Below are 18,487 nucleotides of genomic sequence, written 5' to 3'. Positions count from 1 at the left end.
GCATAATGAGAAGTGTTGAGCTGATGGATGGTTGAGTTGTGCAGAGTGGTGGAGAGCAGAGCTGCCCAGCTGACCTTGCCATCATTAAGGATAGAAGGGTCGGCCAGAGCAACCACAGCTCCAGTAAGCAGCTGCTTCCTTTAATGGCACCATTTGTTCTTCACCTTGTCCTGACTTGCTCTCCGTTTCTCTCCCCAGATTCATGGTCAAGGGTAAGCGAGAGTCTGCCAAGCTGATCTCTGCACAGGATAACAACATGTACTGGCCAGACTGTAGTTAAACACAGTTTTCACTGATCTCACTACTTTTTCTTTATTTAACATCATGCAACAAAACCCACTTATTGATCGATGAACAAATGCTTTAAAAAGTATGTGGGTTTTATAGGTCCAACAATTGCAATTTTTCATGAAATCTATTTTAAATTCATTCATTTATCTTCACTAACCACTTTATCATGTTCAGGGTTAAAGTAGATCTCGAGGACATCAGGCAGAATGCCAGGATACACTCTGGATGGGGTATTACAGGGGTTATACAGGGGTTAATGTTGAATTTGAAAGTGGTGGAACTCATAGAAAGCGCATTAAAAATTGCTAAAACAGTCCAATCAAATGTGAATTAACCTCAGTAAAGCTCAGTTTGAAACTGACGAATTATTGTAGGATGCAAACTTGCACATAGAAAGGGGAAAACACTGATAATACCAGTATCACAAACAATTTAATGTTTTAATTAATATTTATATTATTTTAGAGCTAATGTCAACATCTATATTTCATATCTATATTTGCCCCAAATTATATGCCAGTGTCTTGACGTGTGGTTCCTCCGGAGATTTTTTTGTTTTGTTTTGCTTTGTTTTCATGATTTAGATCTAGTCATCCTCTTAGAAAAATGATTAAAGATTCTACTGACTGATCAACTTTACTATGTGATGAAACATTTCTGACCTGATGGGAGTGGGTCTCCTCCAGAATGACAATGTTCAATGATTCGGGGGCTCACTGCCTTGCTTTATGAGTATGAAACTGGTGTAAATCATATTCTTTGGCTTTCACAGGGACCAGATTTGAACCCAGTTAAATGTCATGTCATGTTTTATAGTGATGCATTAGACAGCACTCTCATCAAACCACCATCATCAAAACACCAAGTGAGAGAATTCAGTATTCCTCCAGACTTCCAGACCTGGACATTTTGTCAACAGTTTAATAGATTATGGAGTTAACTGACCCTCTGAAAATTATTCCAGACCAGCAAGGATGTTTCTGATGGTTGTGCCCTAGTGTCAATTATCGGTATCCCTCGTGTCATGTCTTTTCATTTGACAATACATAAACCTTTTGTTTTTCATTCTGATAAGATTTTCATTGGCAGTATCTTAGTCATTCTCAATATACACCCCCATCCACGTTAATAGAAACACCAATACATTTATTCAGTTATCCAATTATGTGGCTGGAGCACAATGCAGAATATTCTGCAGACACAGGTAATGTTCCCATCAAACATCAGTATTGGGGGAAATTGTAAATCACAGCGACTTTAACCATGATATTGGTACCAGACGGGCAGAAGGATTTTCACACACAGAGAACTGTATATAGACTTTAGACAGAATTTACCTTCAAATCTTCCCTAAACCCAAAATACTTTACAGGCAGTAAGATGAATTTTTCTTACAATGTTAACTGGATGCAGCAGATTTCACCTGAGTGATGAATTGATGAGCTAATCACAAACAGCGAGGCAGCAAGCAGGCCACATAGAACTTGAAGACCCAATGCGTTCATTGCACATACACCATCTAGGCATAATACAGGGTCATGGGGGGCCAAGGTTTACTGATGCACGTGGAGCACGAAGGCTGGACTGTTAGGTCCGATGAACAACAGACAAGCTTCTATAGCTCAAATTGCTGAAGAGGTTAATGCTGTTAATGCTCGATGGGTCAGGAAAGCAGCAAAAGCGGGACCAACACTGATGCCTGATCAGTGTTTACTGAAACATATTATAGGCTCAAACTTAAGAAAGATTTCTAATAGCTGTGCAATGGTTCTTCCAAATCAGTGCTACAAAGTTGGGAGCACACAAATATGCATGAGGTCTTTATATGCTCTGTATGGTTTGTTAAGGCTAGAGTGGAAGAACATGAGTGACCTGCACAGAGCCCTTAAACCTCACTAAATACCTTTGGGATGAACTGAAACATTGATGTGCCTTACCTTAATAATGCTATAGTGTCCACAGAAGGAAATCCACAACTACTCCCTTTTATCCAGTATAAAGCTATTCTGGAACAGTAAATGCAGACTACATCTGGGCTCTGATATTCAAAATAGACATGTAGGTGTGATTATCAGATGGCAACAAAGATATCACTATATGGTGCAACAATAACAAATGAAACAATCTGGGTAAATAAGGTCAGATTTAATTTCTGTGTGTAACAGTCCACCTCACAGCTATATGCAGGTCAGGCAGGGAAAAGCACAATCCCTGGCAGAACAGGTCCGGAGCAAAGCATTTACACAGATTAAGTGGCCCGAGCCGAACCTCTTGTATGTTTCACTCAGAGCTGCCGAAGGGGCACCGAGATTGCTTCCTCCCAGATTTATTCCCACCAAGCTTCACAACCCTTAGCAGTATCTGTATTGCTTCTCTCTCCTCTCAAGTAGCTTTTCTACAGATCATCAAGATTTGGTTCACTCACCGCTCAGGTTTCTGATCATGCTTGCTTCAAACTTCCTTTTCTACATTAGTGCAACCAAACACCACACCAGCCTGCCTTCCTAACAGAATTCTCTTCCTCTCTATTTCACTAGAGATATCAAACAGTCAGGCTAAGTTCTGAGGCGGGAGTTACTTATGCTGATGTTGCTCCAGACAGCTGTCATGGAAACAGATGTCTGCTTGGTTATGATGTGCCAATGTGTTTGATTGTGACTCCACGTGCCTGCACAGCGGGGCACCGCCATTGATGTTATGGCAAAAAAAATAATAAAAGCAGGCCTCGCACTGGATTCATTATCGGAAATTCCCCTACACTTTCTGCTCCCAGGTTGGAGGAGCCGAGTCAGCTGCGAGGCACTGTTTGAAGAGCAGTGAGACCAGATGCGCGCTAATGACAGCACGTTTGCTGCCCCTCCTCCACTCCCTTCATCTTTGGCGAATTAGCACAGTGTCTGACTATCAAACAGAGAAAGGTGGAGGGATCTCTGATTCAGAACATAAACTCTTCGAAAGCTATTTGCTTGCATGCGTGTGTCGTGCCAGAACGGGCCACGCACCAGTCTGTCAGAAGGAGTTGAGCTTGAAGCTCTAGCTAAAGTTCTTTCAGCTCCATCAAAAAGACTGCAGCACGGTATACTAATGTCACCTGGGTCTATTACACACAACGGAGTTCTGCGCAAAACGACAACTACAAGCTGGGTGAGGTGATACACGCTCAACACCCTGCTAGTGATATGAATCCTCAGTCTCAGCCCAAAGGTATTGCCTTCATATCCGAGCATCAACGGTACACGTCTCCACAGGCCTCCAGAGGAGCTGAGGCGCTGCAGTGGAGATCAGAACAGAGCATGCTGGTAGGCATGTTGGGATTCACACCTGCCTTCTTCTCATGAAGGAGAATATCTTCTTACTTCTCCCCCTTTGCTGCAGGGCTTATCAGAATTTTAACATGTAGCATCGGTGTCTAGACACAGGCTTACTGCAGAGAGCACTCATCCAGCCAGACAGGAAACAAACGCACGATGCTCAGAGGACACCATCTCACTGCTGAGCTCGTACCTGAGAGGTCACAGTGCTCTGTGTACTTCCAATCATCATGCTGTAATATGCATCTTACATTTACCATACTAGAAATATAAAACAGAAATGATGAAAAACCATCACAATCATACATCTTAGGTTAAGTAATCAGACATAAACAAGTCCATGTTTGGTGTAACATATGTAATAAATGAAAAGTTCTGAGCTTAGGTTCCCCCCTGAAAGATTGCTAGTGGTGAAAGTAACAGTACAACTAATTAAGTGATGTAGAAATGCTTTAAAATGTTGATTTGCATTTCTTTTCACTCTTTTATAAACACGTTATGCCTCGAGTCAGTACCAAACCAAAGGAAAAAACTTTAGTGCCATCTGGTGTTACACTGCGGTATTACCGTGAGTGGGTTCTCACACTGTCAAAAACTCCACATTATAAACTGGACCCTGAAATAAATAAATTACATAATATGGTCTAAAGACCATTAATTACAGCTAACGTATCCACAAAAAAACATTTAACTCCTTTAAGAAGCATGTAAGGTTTGCGATGATGACATTTGAAAAAAATTTCAAAAAGGAAAAGAAAATATGAAAAATGTCAAAGAAAAGGGACTTTACACAATGACAAAACACATGAACACCATTATTAACCTGAGCTCATGCGCTTAACAGCAGCAGCAGTCTTCATTAACTAAAGCCAACTACTAATAAGGTTTTGATGCTCCTTCTCTGGAGAGTCTGTCTGCCTCCTCGTTTCCCAAAAAACCAGCATGACCTGGGACATGCATCTGAAATATAAAGAATGCATTACATTAGACCTTCTCATTTAATGTAATACTTAATGATTTCTTAATAAACCAATCTAAAGCCCAGAGGCAAAGAAGAGATGTAAATTAATTATGTGGAAAGACGAATGGATTGATCCCCATTCAAGTAAATAAGAGTTCAGTTTGTCACTGGTAGGAAAACAGCTTTTTGATGGTAGATACAAAAATGACATGAAACAGAACAATCTCTCACCATCATGGTAAAGTGAGTCAATTTCAACATTTTCTACTCGAATAGACTTTTTTTAAGCTAATCTAGCCTTATATGGAACAGAACAGACAGGTCTGGACATGGGCACACACATACATACATACGGCCCCCGGTCAGGTATAACATTATGACCACCTTCCTAATATTGTGTTGGTCCCCTTTTGCTGCTGAAACAGTTCAGACCCATCGATCATTAACAGAATGAACTTTTTCAGTAATTTGAGCTACAGCAGCTCATCTGTTGGATCAGACCACACGGTTCAACCTTCACTCCCCACGTGCATCACTGAGCCGAAGAGGGCGTGGCAGGGGGATTCCTGACATAACCGACGTTAAGTGGCAAATTTGCCCCCTTGTGCTTGAGATATTAGGGTACGGCGACATTAAAAAAAAATAATGTAAAAAATATCGGCATAACCGATTAAAAATGCTAGGACAAAGCGAGAATTTGGCGGTTCCACTTCAAAAACGTCGACATTATAGGGTTGGTGAGTTAACAGAGGTCGAGATAAGTGGGTTCCACCAATATACATACATACACACACACACACACACACACACACACACACACACACCACCCAATGTATTTGTTCTAATTGAATCTGATTGCGACCACACCTACTGTATCAGAAAACATACCCATTTAACATCAAGCTCTTCATTGAGTTCATCAAGCTGCTGGAAGTCCTCTTTATTGACCACCTCACCACCTGTTCTGAGTTTCCAGCCATTGGTTTTCCAGTTCTTTACCCAGCTGGTAATCCCTTTATTAAGCAGAAAACATGCAGGACTACATGAGCTACACTGAAAATGTGAATATGAAGATTGTGTTACATCATAAACTATTAAAACTATGATAAAAGTGATCAAGTGCTTTCAAGTCTGCTTTTATATGAACTCAGATGGCAGTGACAAACCGTTAATCGTGAACTTGCTGTCTGTGTAGAGCACCAGCTTTTTGATGTCCATATCTCTGGCTTGTTCCAATGCCCTGCAGGCTGCCTGACATCAGACATGTAAAAAGAATTTAAGAGCAGCAAACAGACAAAGCAGAAATGTTCGTACTTGAGGTGAGAAGGAAAAAAAAAAAATAAATACAACTGCATTATTGGGCTTTATATATAAGCCCAATAAAGCAGTTGTATTTGCTTCTGTCTCTAGTTCATATGATCCAAGTGTTCTAATGATTGTGATACAGGAGTTTGGTTAGAGATAAAAAATTAATAAATAACAAAATAAAAAAATAAAAAAATTGAAGGTTTCTTTCCATCATTGTGTAAATTGAGAGTCAATATTTCTAGAACTGAATACAAGCTCAAAGTATTCCGACTCCCTGTATTGAAGTTGGTGTATGCAATACCCTGAGCACTGCTGTATTGTTTTAACTTTGTCATCAAAAGCCATTAGATGATTAATCATAACTACAATCTGAAATTAATCAAAGAGCAAGCCGAATCCATGTCGACAGAAAGCGGCCCTCGTTTTATTTACTTGATTGACCGCTTTAAATGACCTGATTATGACAGCCTCATCCTCACCTGTAGTTCAGCTCGTTGGTTGGTTTGTCTCCCTGATAACCTCTCTGCAACGTTACTGCAGGAAATTGAGCGAAGAACAAACGAAACGGCTCAGAAAAAAAGACTCCAAACTTGTTACTAAAGACTTTGAGATCACAACCTTTGTTTAGAAAATATGCTTCTTATGACCCTACTAAAGGGTGTTACTCACAGAGGGTGATCCGGGCCCCAGTACACTCCGATTCCTGCACGAGCTCCATGTCTCCCATTGTTCGTACAACAGCCATCTGTGTACACCACCACTGCATCTCCTACAGACAAAACACACACACACACACACACACACACACACACACACACACACACACACACACACACGTTTAGACTTGACTTCAATTCTCCTTGCTGATTAACAAGTAAGGATCCTCTTACTTAAAATAAAGCTCCAATTTGTTACCCATGCAAGTGAGTCCTTTAGTCTCATCATCGACAGAAGGCTCATGTTTTGCTCGTTTTTTGCTCGCCCCAACATCACCCTCATCATCTTCAATGGACCTCTTAGAGCCAACAGGAACACTTGTACTAGGCAAAGTGGCTTCAGACTCTACAGACACAAAAATCTTGAGCAATAAAGAGCTTTACTTCTTTATTACAACCATATAAGAAAACCAGGGAAGAGTAAATACAGGGATTGATAATTACTCTCTGTGGACGTTGTCTCATTTCTTACAAAATCCCAGGCTTCATCTTCACTAGCAAACTTTTTATAGCGAGCAGCAGGGAATCTGTCCACTTGAAACTTGCACTCGTCCCTTTGGGGAAAAAGGAAGAGACATTGACGCATGATGTAAGGATTAAACTGGATGTGTTAGAGGAGAATGTAAGAACTTGTGGTTCTTACCATGATTTGTACACACCAGGCCTGTGTCCTTTCCTCACGGCGTAAAAAAAACTACCTTTCTTACTCATTTCCTCAGAACGGACACACAGAGTTCTGCGTAAAAGACTAGACACAGTGGACAATCTCAACATAACCTCTTCTCAGTCCATTAGTAAACAAAACCCAGACTCAGACTGTTCACCAAGAAATCCCTAAAATCCCCTGACTGAAAATAAGACTTGTTAGCTAGCTAGTTAGCCAAACATGGCGGATATCTGGGTCTATAAGAGTGGGGAACTTTTTTTTGTAACACGACTAAATAAATATTTACCAAAAGTAAACAAATAAATTGCTGCGACACAAGTCTAGTTCATCCTCATCCAGCAGGTCAGACGCTGCACTGCTTCTTCTTCGTCTAGATATAACGAAGTCTAACAAACGCTTTGGTGCACCTAGTGGCCTGGAATACACAGCATATACAATATACACCGATCAGGCATAACATTATGACCAACTGCCTACTATTGTGTTGTGTTGGTCGCCTTTTGCTGCAGAAATAGTCCTGATCAGCATTAACTTATTAAGCAATTTGAGCTACAGGAGCCTGTCTGTTGGATCAGACCACACTTGCCAGACTTCCCTCCCCACGTGTATCAATGAGCCTTAGCTTGTCTTAGTCCAACTCGTCCAAATCCTTACTCTTACCCAGTTTACCTGCTTCTAACACATCGACTTTGAGAACCAAATGTTCACTTGCTTCCAAATATATCCCACCCACTAACAGGTGCTAATAATAATCAGAAATAATCAGTGTTTAAATAATCACTTCACTTGTCATATTGTTATAATGTCTTATTATTATGCCTGATCTGTGTAAGTGTGTCTGTGAAGATTCTCAGTCATCCAGGTGCAGTTATCTGAAAGTTGTTTCATGTCAACTGGACGTCTATCTGGTTGGATCTGAACATTTCACTGCTCATCCAAACAGCTTCTTCAGTCTATATAACAATCAGCAAATATGGGAGTGGATGGGGGGGGGGAAGCTAGAAGACAGGTTCATCTATGGCATTTGGCAGACACCTTAATCCAGAGTGACTTACATTTATCTCATTCTAACAAATGAGCAGCTATAGGATTAAGGGCCTTGCTCAGTGGCCTAGGAGTGACATTCAGATACAAAGTCCAATACCTTAAGCACTAAGCTACCCCCAGGTTATGCCTAAGACCACCACCTCTGTTGAGAGAAGAATTTTCTATCCCCAAGAAGATCAAGACCTCTTCACCAGTCCACCAGAAAAGCCACACCTAAGGAGCCCTATCCAATGCCAAGATAAACAAATTGTGCAATCTAGCCACAACTTCACTCAGACGGAAATAGCTGCTCAGATGAGTGACGAAACATTTCGACTCAACCAGATAGAAGTCAAGTTAATATGACTTAACTTCCAGATATAATATAGTAACAATATCAAGTCTACAAACCCCTGTAAAAAAATCACAGGTAGGGTTTGATTCCCGGTCAGGGAACCAACCCCAGCCATTAGGGTTGCACAAGCCAGTGCACTCTTAGTCCAGGTCCCAAGCCCAGATAAATGGGGAGGGTTGTGTTAGGAAGGGCATCCAAAGTAAAAACGTGCCAAATCGAACATGTGGATCACGAATACGAATGATCCGCTGTGGCGACCCCTCATGGGAGATGCCGAAAGAAAGTTATTTGTGATGTAAATAATTAACCAAAGCTTCTTCCATTTTGGATGAGTTTAAGTACCTGGGGTCAACTGGGGTGCAAAGTAATGGAGAGTGTGTTAGAGAAGTGAAGAAACGAGTGCAGGCATAATGAAGAAGAGTGGCAGGAGTGATATGTGATAGAAGGGTATCTGCAAGAGTGAAAGGAAAAGTTTATAAGACTGTAGTCAGACCTGCTATGTTGTAGAGGCTAAGAGGCTATGTAGGTGGCAGAGTTTAAGATGCTGAGATTTTATTGGGAGTGATGAGGACGAACAGGATTAAAATTTGCTTATTAGAGGGACCGTGCAGGTACGATGTTTTGGACACAAGGTGAAAGAGGCACGATTGAGATGGTTTGGATGTGTGCTGAGAAGGGACATATATATATATATACATATACATATATATATATATATATATATATATATATATATACACAGTGAGGAAAATAAGTATTTGAACACCCTGCTATTTTGCAAGTTCTCCCACTTAGAAATCATGGAGGGGTCTGAAATTGTCATCGTAGGTGCATGTCCACTGTGAGAGACATAATCTAAAAAAAAAATCCAGAAATCACAATATACGATTTTTAAACTATTTATTTGTATGATACAGCTGCAAATAAGTATTTGAACACCTGTCTATCGGCTAGACAGACCCTCAAAGACCTGTTAGTCTGCCTTTAAAATGTCCACCTCCACTACATTTATTATCCTAAATTAGATGCACCTGTTTGAGGTCGTTAGCTGCATAAAGACACCTGTCCACCCCATACAATCAGTAAGAATCCAACTACTAACATGGCCAAGACCAAAGAGCTGTCCAAAGACACTAGAGACAAAATTGTACACCTCCACAAGGCTGGAAAGAGCTACGGGGAAATTGCCAAGCAGCTTGGTGAAAAAAGGTCCACTGTTGGATCATTAGAAAATGGAAGAAGCTAAACATGTTTGTCAATCTCCCTCGGACTGGGGCTCCATGCAAGATCTCACCTCGTGGGGTCTCAATGATCCTAAGGAAGGTAAGAAATCAGCCCAGACCTGAAAAGAGCTGGGACCACCGTTTTCAAGGTTAATGCTGGTAATACACTAAGACGTCATGGTTTGAAATCATGCATGGCACGGAAGGTTCCCCTGCTTGAACCAGCACATGTCCAGGCACGTCTTAAGTTTGCCAATGACCATTTGGATGATCCAGAGGAGTCATGGGAGAAAGTCATGTGGTCAGATGAAACCAAAATAGAACTTTTGGGTCATAATTCCACTAAATAGTGTTTGGAGGAAGAAAAATGATGAGTACCATTCCAAGAACACCATCCCTACTGTAAAGCATGGGGGTGGTACCATCATGCTTTGGGGGTGTTTTTCTGCACATGGGACAGGCGACTGCACTGTATTAAGGAGAGGATGACCGGGGCCATGTATTGCAAGATTTTGGGAACAACCTCCTTCCCTCAGTTAGAGCATTGAAGATGGGTCGAGGCTGGGTCTTCCAACATGACAATGACCCGAAGCACACAGCCAGGATAACCAAGGAGTGGCTCTGTAAGAAGCATATCAAGGTTCTGGCATGGCCTAGCCAGTCTCAGACCTAAACCCAATAGAGAATCTTTGGAGGAGCTCAAACTCCGTGTTTCTCAGCGACAGGCCAGAAACCTGACTGATCTAGAGAAGATCTGTGTGGAGGAGTGGGCCAAAATCCCTCCTGCAGTGTGTGCAAACCTGGTGAAAAACTACAGGAAACGTTTGACCTCTGTAATTGCAAACAAAGGCTACTGTACCAAATATTAACATTGACTTTCTCAGGTGTTCAAATACTTATTTGCAGCTGTATCATACAAATAAATAGTTTAAAAATCATATATTGTGATTTCTGGATTTTTTTTTTTTAGATTATGTCTCTCACAGTGGACATGCACCTACGATGACAATTTTAGACCCCTCCATGATTTCTAAGTGGAAGAACTTGCAAAATAGCAGGGTGTTCAAATACTTATTTTACTCACTGTGTGTATGTGTGTGTATATATATATATAATGTATACATATACATATAATATATATATACATGTATATGTATGTATATCAGCAGAAGAATGTATGTGGTGAAGAAAGACATGCAGCAGGTTGGTTTTAAAGAGGCAGATGTATGAGGCCATTTTATCTTAACAGAGAACCTATGACTGTTTCTTACTCTTTTATGTTGTTCATTTTGCACTAAATAAACTTTATTTCGTGCACCAGTTATTTTGGGGTAATTCTGTGTCTGTGTTTTTGTTTTTGTTAATGTATGTAGTCTCATGGAGCACCTTGGTCCTTGAGGAACCTTGAGGAACATTTTTTTTGTTTTACCCTGTACTGTATTCTATAAGGTTGGAATTCGAATAAAAGCCTGCTTGTCCATCTATCTATAGTCGTAGTTTTCTTGCATAAAAAAGAACTTCATGTAAACATTGGTAAACTCTTAAGCACACACGCAAAGGAAAACCACTGTAACTGTCTAACATATACTATACTATACTATGCTAAGTCTAATCAGAGGGTCCTTTAATCGCATAAATAAATGACTATTTTTTTTATTTAAAGAGCTCACAATAAGAGAACATTAGTAGTGAGAAGATGTGAGGATGAATTATTACTATAGCTATATTTATCAATAAGTGCCCTACAAGCAGTGGGCACTTTATAAAGTACTTTATGTACTTTATAAAGTTTATTGATATCGCTCTCTTCAGCATGCTTTCACAAGGCAGCGCGCGCCCTCTACAGACCGGAAAAACAAATGCATTTCCCATGATGCTCCGGGGCGACGCGCTTTTACCGGCCTCTCGCGAGATGACGGCCTCTTTCCAGGCCGTCGTTGACTGAGGTAGGTTAGTTCAGTCTAATGCCTCGAGCCGAAAGCGTCTTAAAATGGTCAAAATAGGCGGTTGGTCATTTATTTTTTTGGTTGTATGGTGTAAGTACACCGGGATGCGTTAGATAAAGGCGCTTGTTGAGTCGGATGGTAGTTTGGAGTGATTATTTTGTGACATGGCGAGACGAGGTAACTCAGTGTACTTGGAGAAGCGCGGTAGAAATGGCTCGGGCCTGCTTGTGGGGCTGTGGTTTACTCGGAGTATATATTATAGGTTATTAAGGAAGAGGAAATGAACTTTATTTGGATATAAAACTGAGTAAATCTGACTAGTTTTACCTCCTGCTCCTCAGTGTGGAGCTGGTGTTAGCTAATGCTAACGGTCCCACGCCGAGAGCACTTTTCGCCACACTGCTCCCCTCTGTTCACAGGGCTTGTAGTTCACCATACCGCTGTAGTGCACAATGCCTGGTGCTTTTGTAAACCTCTACATGTCTGTGCTGTATATTTATCTGAAACAGCAGCCCCAGTTTATATGTAGCTGAAGAGAAGCTTGTGGCTGAGGTGTGACCTGGTGCCTGTGTTGTCTCAGTCCTAGGCCATGTTCAGTAGCAGCGCGAAAATCGTGAAGCCGAATGGCGAAAAGCCAGATGAGTTCGAGTCTGGCATTTCCCAGGTAAGACCAGAAACCAAACATTATTTCATACATCCCCTGTAATCTGATTATTGTTTGTTGAGCTTTTGGCTTTAATCCTGTGTGACAGGCTCTTCTTGAGCTGGAGATGAACTCCGATCTGAAGGCTCAGCTGCGGGAGCTCAACATTACTGCTGCTAAGGTCAGATCTTATATAAATTTATATAATGTATATGGTAAATCCTAAACATGATTCACATTAACTGGCTGGTAAATAAGACACGAGGGTTAAACCCATTCTCAGTTACATGCTTATGCACATCATTATGGAAATACTCAGATATTTAGACTTCTCTTGCATTTGTGTGTATATAATTGAATTCTTAAATTGATAAATCTAGTATTTAGTAAGAAAGCATGAAAGAATATCACTGTGATTTCTAATCAATCTAGATTTTAAACACTAACCCATCCCCACCCACCTCTACCCCTACTTTCATGCATCTAAGATTTGGTGGCATGTTGGGAGAGAAGTGCTCAAATCATAGATAAAAAAAAAATTGTAAATAGATAAGAAAACTTGGCTTTAGGTGTAGTTGTGTTGAATATTTACCAACCCAACGTGGACATCCTGTGAGTCGGCTCTCATGTGGCTCTGTCCATGTGGCGTATGGGAGCGTAGCACTCTAGTGGTGCCATGACGTACAATCCCGTTCCACGACGTTGGATAGCATGCGTGTCCCCGGCGTTTAGCTGGTGAGGACGGCGTCCTGTATATTCCTAGGTCTTCCCAGAGCCTTATGGGCCTTTACTGGGGAGGTAAACCATGCAGTGCACAATCTCAATCTCTGAGGATGTTATTTCTTACATTGTGTGATCATGTGATGTCTTGTGTTTGGGGCTGTTGTGGAGAAACGCTGTTGGATTTTTATTCTTTCAGGAAATTGAGGTTGGTGGTAGCCGAAAGGCAATCATCATCTTCGTGCCCGTACCCCAGCTGAAGGCCTTCCAGAAGATTCAGGTGCGGCTTGTGCGTGAGCTGGAGAAGAAATTCAGTGGCAAGCATGTGGTCTTTATTGCACAGGTAATGATGTTGCCATTTTTTTATATATATTACACCCACACACACACACTGGAAGTTTGGTGCAAATGTGCAAGACATGTATTATCTAGCTCACTGGTCAAGTAAATGCTCTAGTGTTTAACCAGCCAAATGTTCTGACTTCCTTGATATGCAAGATAGGCTTGACGTGGTAGCTTGGGTAAGAGTCCAAATGTCTGTTTAATGAGTTAGTACACTGCACACAGTGACACAAACTCTTCCATTTATCTGACTGGCAGACTTTGTAGTCCAGCATCATTCAGAATTAAGTAGCCACAGTTCAATATGGTGTTGCACCAACACAAGGGAGATGTATGTATAAGAACTTGCTCTTTAGGGTATCAGCAAAAGCAAAAATAGCTGGATTTTATTCTGGTTATTCATAAGAAAAACGTGCATGGTGAACACTAACAGTTGAAATAGTGTAATAATAATGCAAGTCCCTGACTTACGATTGAGATGTGTTTCTGTGGCCCCATCTTAACTTAAATATTGTAATTGGAGACATGGCCTGGTCTACCCGTGAGATTTAAAGAATAATGATCAGTAGGATGTAGTATACTGTAAATTGTTAATTAAAATTATAGTACATAATTTAGCAAAACAGCAATTTACAGTATACACTGTATAAAACATACAATGTTTGTGGGCATTGTCACATGGCCGAGCGCTAGTTTATGATTGGAGGGTGGTGCATACAGCACTGTGTTTGTCTGCTGTCCAAAACATGAAATAGTTTCATAATTTTGTCTCCTCATTGTTCGATAGAAACAAGTCAAGCTATTGTGGTTTGGTGACCATTTGTACTGTTACACATTTTTGAGATCTTATGGTTCGTTTATATTTGTATCGAATTATAGACTGATACTCCACTTTTAAAACAAAAATCCAACTCCAAACCACTTAAGAGAAAGTTTGTCAGTTTGAAATTAGCTTTACTTGAGAAGGTTTGCAGTATTTGATACTATATGATTGTACACAACCAACGTGGACATCCTGTGAGTCGGCTCTCATGTGGCTCTGTCCGTGTGGCGTATGGGAGCGTAGCACTCTGGTGCCATGACGTAAAATCCCGTTCCACGACGTTGGATAGCATGCGTGTCCCCGGCGTTTAGCTGGTGAGGACGGCGTCCTGTATATTCCTAGGTCTTCCCAGAGCCTTATGGGCCTTTACTGGGGAGGTAAACCATGCAGTGCACAATCTCAACTGATCTAAAGCCGAATGCTTAGAAGTTGCATATTTGTGTTTTTATTTTTTAAACAAGGGTTTTTTCTTTTATTACAGAGGAGAATCCTGCCCAAGCCCACAAGGAAAAGTCGCACAAAGAACAAGCAGAAGCGTCCCAGGAGGTAAGTCTTGGCTCTTATTACAGGCATTATTTAGTGTGGGTAGATGCTTAATGTACTTGACCTAGACTGATCATGCAATCTAAAAAATAACCCAACGTGGACATCCTGTGAGTCGGCTCTCATGTGGCTCTGTCCGTGTGGCGTATGGGAGCGTAGCACTCTGGTGCCATGACGTAAAATCCCGTTCCACGACGTTGGATAGCATGCGTGTCCCCGGCGTTTAGCTGGTGAGGACTGCGTCCTGTATATTCCTAGGTCTTCCCAGAGCCTCATGGGCCGTTACTGGGGAGGTAAACCATGCAGTGCACACTCAATATTTTAAAAATTGTTGCTTTGATCATGTTTAACAGTACATGTGAAATAGACTTATTTTATTGCTCAGAAACTGACTTGCAAGGGACAAACCTTTTGTGCACCGTATACATTTAAAGAACTCAACGTATGCTTATGTAGGAGTGGGTGATATGGCCATGTTTTTTCTGCTATTTGTTAGTTATTGCTGAATACAAGTGTCTTCAATACCCCTAAACCTTTTACTGCTTTTAGATGAAACAATATTAGAGAATTGGTCCAATAACGAGAGTGAGAATGGTCTTACTTTTCATTATATGTTAAGCCCCCCAGTCATAATTAAGTCATGGCACCTACTACTATGGGTGAAATGCAAATGGGGAAATTAATCACAATCTGATTAAAATGCTACTAAGCTTTAGCGTTCATCACAGAGAAGACATATTTCAGTATGCTAATCTGTGTCTATTGTAATACATGCTGTGCCTGGTACCTTAATGTACTATAACAGTTATGAACATTTTCTAAAAGTTTTGATGGAGCAGCCTCTAATTTGCTCACTTGGTAATGTTAGGCTTTGACTATTTTCTCTGAATGTCCACAAAAATAATTGAATTATTTGAGCCCAGTAAAAGATTTCAAATGAAAGAATAGTGTTTTTAGTGCATGAATACTTTAGGATTATATATAGTGCTGTTTACTAGAATATCAAAGGATCATGAGGGTTAATTATAGTTTTGTTTTATAGCCGAACTCTTACTGCCGTGCACGACGCCATCCTTGAAGACCTGGTCTACCCCAGTGAGATTGTTGGCAAGAGGATTCGCGTGAAACTGGACAGTAGTCGGCTCATCAAGGTTCACCTCGACAAGGCGCAGCAAAACAATGTTGAACACAAGGTGAGTGCTGCTTGTCTCAACCTGACCAACGTGGACATCCTGTGAGTCGGCTCTCATGTGGCTCTGTCCGTGTGGCGTATGGGAGCGTAGCACTCTGGTGCCATGACGTACAATCCCGTTCCACGACGTTGGATAGCATGCATGTCCCCGGCGTTTAGCTGGTGAGGACGGCGTCCTGTATATTCCTAGGTCTTCCCAGAGCCTTATGGGCCGTTACTGGGGAGGTAAACCATGCAGTGCACAGAATTTTTCTAGCATTCTTGTTTAAGTGATGGGTGGTTATATTGTTTGGTGTGAACTGGACCTTAAATTGTTGAACCATTTAATGCTATATTTAGTTTATAAAATAAAATTGGACAGTTAGATAAGTTTAATCCTTCAGTGTTACTTTTGGTACGTTGTGTACTTTTTATCTAATTCCCTGTAATTTCTTTTCTAGGTTGAGACCTTTGCTGGTGTCTACAAGAAGCTCACAGGCAAAGATGTTGTATTTGAATTCCCAGAGTTCCAACTGTAAAGTGCAGATGGCAAAATAAATTTGTATACCATCACATGCACCATATTTCTTTATTTAATGTGCATTCATTTGCACGTTTATAATGGGTCAGTTTTGATTTGCACTGAAGCTGCTCATCAATGTTGCTGGTTAAGGTAGTACATTTTTCCACAAAGTTGTTAAACAATGTACCAGTAGCTTTTAACCATGGAAGCAACACGTTTTCAGTGACTGCGAAAGTGGTTGTTAAAGATGCTTATGTAAAAATAAGAAAATGGAGCCATGAGAGTCTCCAATACTTTTTCTTGCTGCAGTTATCATTCATAAATGCTCCTGTGGAACAAAATGTTTTTTCTGGTAGCTTTGAATGAAATCACAATTTAGTTCAATTATATCCATTTTTTGGCAGTTTTCGGGTTTACTTAGTAGTACCTTTTATCTCATCATCTAAGGCTCAAAACAAGCGCCTTCACATAGACCTCAGTTGTGTGTATCTACTAACTAAACAAGGTCATAGACTGACAATGCTACAGTGAGTTTTATCCAACAGCTGGGTGCCTGTTTGCTTCATATACTTTATTTCAACACTGCCAGATGTCTGTAGTAATGCAGGCTACTAAACAATAGTAATTGAATCAAATGATGAAGTTGGTACTGGTTTGTTTATAGTTCTGCTTCTGCAGCCATCACAATAAGTAGGACCTTTTAAAGGATCTTTCAAAGATATGAAAATATTTGATTATACAAAATCAGTAAAAAGCATTGCAGTATCTTGGTAACTTAACAGTTTCTACCAGCATCAGTTACTAGTGATTGAGGAAGAGACTAAAAGTGCAAATCCCTTGTTTAAATAGTACTCTAACAAAACTACTTGTTTTTGCTTGAATTACATTTACACAAGTATCAAGTGTTCAAAGAACTATTTTAAATCTTTTATGAAGTCAGTGTTCCACTCTCTTGCACATCATACATCTTTAAGCAGAGAGTTTTCTGTTACAGAAACAGCTTTTTTATTTTTTTTTTTCTTACATGGAACGTGCCAGTCAAAAGTTTGAACAGCTTATTGAATGAATGGTGTTTCTTTAGTTTTATTGTTTCCAGCAATAAGTTAATACTGGAAACATTGAAATTTTTACTAAACAAATAATTACTAAATAACTAAACCCAGAATGTTTTAGTAGCCACCTTTTGATATGACAACACACTGCATTCTCTTAGTCAGCCTCATGATAGTCACCTGGAATGGTGTTCCAACAAACTTGGAGTTCCCAGAGGTGTTGAGTGCTTGAGTTGATTTGCTTTTTCTTCATTCTCTGGTCCAACTCATCCCAAACCATCTCGGTTGGGCTTAGATCTGGTGATTGTGGTGCCCAGGCCATCTGATGCAGCATGCCACCACTCTCCATCTTGGACAAAAGATCTTCACTTACCTATGTGTGTTTGGGGTCTTTGTTTTTGAAGGTCATACTAAGTGCAAACCAGATGGGATGGCGTGTCCCTTAAAAATGCTTTGACCAGCAGTGTTCTCAGAAAAGGAACTACACCGACACACCACTCCCACTGTGCTTCCAAGTTAGAATTGCACATTCATGAACTGTCCATTCACCCTTTACATCTAACAAAGTCAGTGATTAGAAGCACAAATCTCTACTTTTGAATTAATCATTTATCTAATCTAATCATTTATCACTGATCTAATGCCCATGCCTTAAGTTTCTTGGCCCAAACAAGTGTCTTTGCTTGTTCTTTTGAAATAATTGTTTCTTTGCTGCAGTTTGATCATGAAGGCCTGATTCATACAGTCGCCTCTGAACAGTGGCTGTTCCAATGTCTGCCATTTGAGGTTTCTGAGGATGGTAATTATAATAATATAAACTTATCCTGTGCAGCAGAGGTAGCACTTTCATTTCTGGGATAGTCCTT

General features: G+C 40.5%; 2 protein-coding genes and 4 non-coding genes across 8 annotated transcripts; 5 read left to right on the top strand and 1 right to left on the bottom strand.

Annotated features, from left to right (window-relative positions):
- Positions 1-1,415: 1,415 nt before the first annotated feature.
- rnaseh1 (ribonuclease H1) lies at positions 1,416-7,918 on the bottom strand. Of its 3 annotated transcripts, XM_046836009.1 has the most exons (9): positions 7,541-7,918; positions 7,231-7,335; positions 7,032-7,141; positions 6,787-6,933; positions 6,541-6,640; positions 6,351-6,405; positions 5,730-5,814; positions 5,452-5,576; positions 1,416-4,562 (listed from the first exon to the last, which is right to left on the bottom strand). In XM_046836009.1, the coding sequence occupies exons 2-9, from the start codon at positions 7,296-7,298 to the stop codon at positions 4,479-4,481; spliced, it is 774 nt and encodes a 257-aa protein (XP_046691965.1). In that variant the 5' UTR covers positions 7,299-7,335; positions 7,541-7,918; the 3' UTR covers positions 1,416-4,478. The 3 variants fall into 3 exon arrangements, with proteins under 3 accessions (XP_046691965.1, XP_046691964.1, XP_046691966.1); XM_046836008.1 differs by having other exon boundaries at positions 7,231-7,918; XM_046836010.1 differs by lacking the exon at positions 7,541-7,918 and having other exon boundaries at positions 6,787-6,949.
- Positions 7,919-12,313: 4,395 nt separating this feature from the next.
- Positions 12,314-16,619, top strand: rps7 (ribosomal protein S7). Its single transcript, XM_046836011.1, has 6 exons — positions 12,314-12,468; positions 12,557-12,628; positions 13,367-13,510; positions 14,814-14,878; positions 15,918-16,068; positions 16,508-16,619. Exons 1-6 carry the CDS (start codon positions 12,394-12,396, stop codon positions 16,583-16,585), a joined length of 585 nt encoding a protein of 194 aa, XP_046691967.1. The 5' UTR covers positions 12,314-12,393; the 3' UTR covers positions 16,586-16,619.
- LOC124377481 lies at positions 13,044-13,267 on the top strand. Its single transcript, XR_006924099.1, has one exon. It is a non-coding gene; the product is annotated as a small nucleolar RNA SNORA73 family (small nucleolar RNA).
- Positions 14,511-14,731, top strand: LOC124377482. The gene has a single exon (XR_006924100.1). It is a non-coding gene; the product is annotated as a small nucleolar RNA SNORA73 family (small nucleolar RNA).
- On the top strand, positions 14,970-15,190 carry LOC124377483. The gene has a single exon (XR_006924101.1). It is a non-coding gene; the product is annotated as a small nucleolar RNA SNORA73 family (small nucleolar RNA).
- Positions 16,094-16,314, top strand: LOC124377480. The gene has a single exon (XR_006924098.1). It is a non-coding gene; the product is annotated as a small nucleolar RNA SNORA73 family (small nucleolar RNA).
- Positions 16,620-18,487: the final 1,868 nt, after the last annotated feature.

This window comes from Silurus meridionalis, chromosome 23 (genome assembly GCF_014805685.1).
Source record: "Silurus meridionalis isolate SWU-2019-XX chromosome 23, ASM1480568v1, whole genome shotgun sequence".
NCBI lineage: Eukaryota > Metazoa > Chordata > Actinopteri > Siluriformes > Siluridae > Silurus > Silurus meridionalis.
This window is presented reverse-complemented; position numbering and strand designations above follow the sequence as displayed.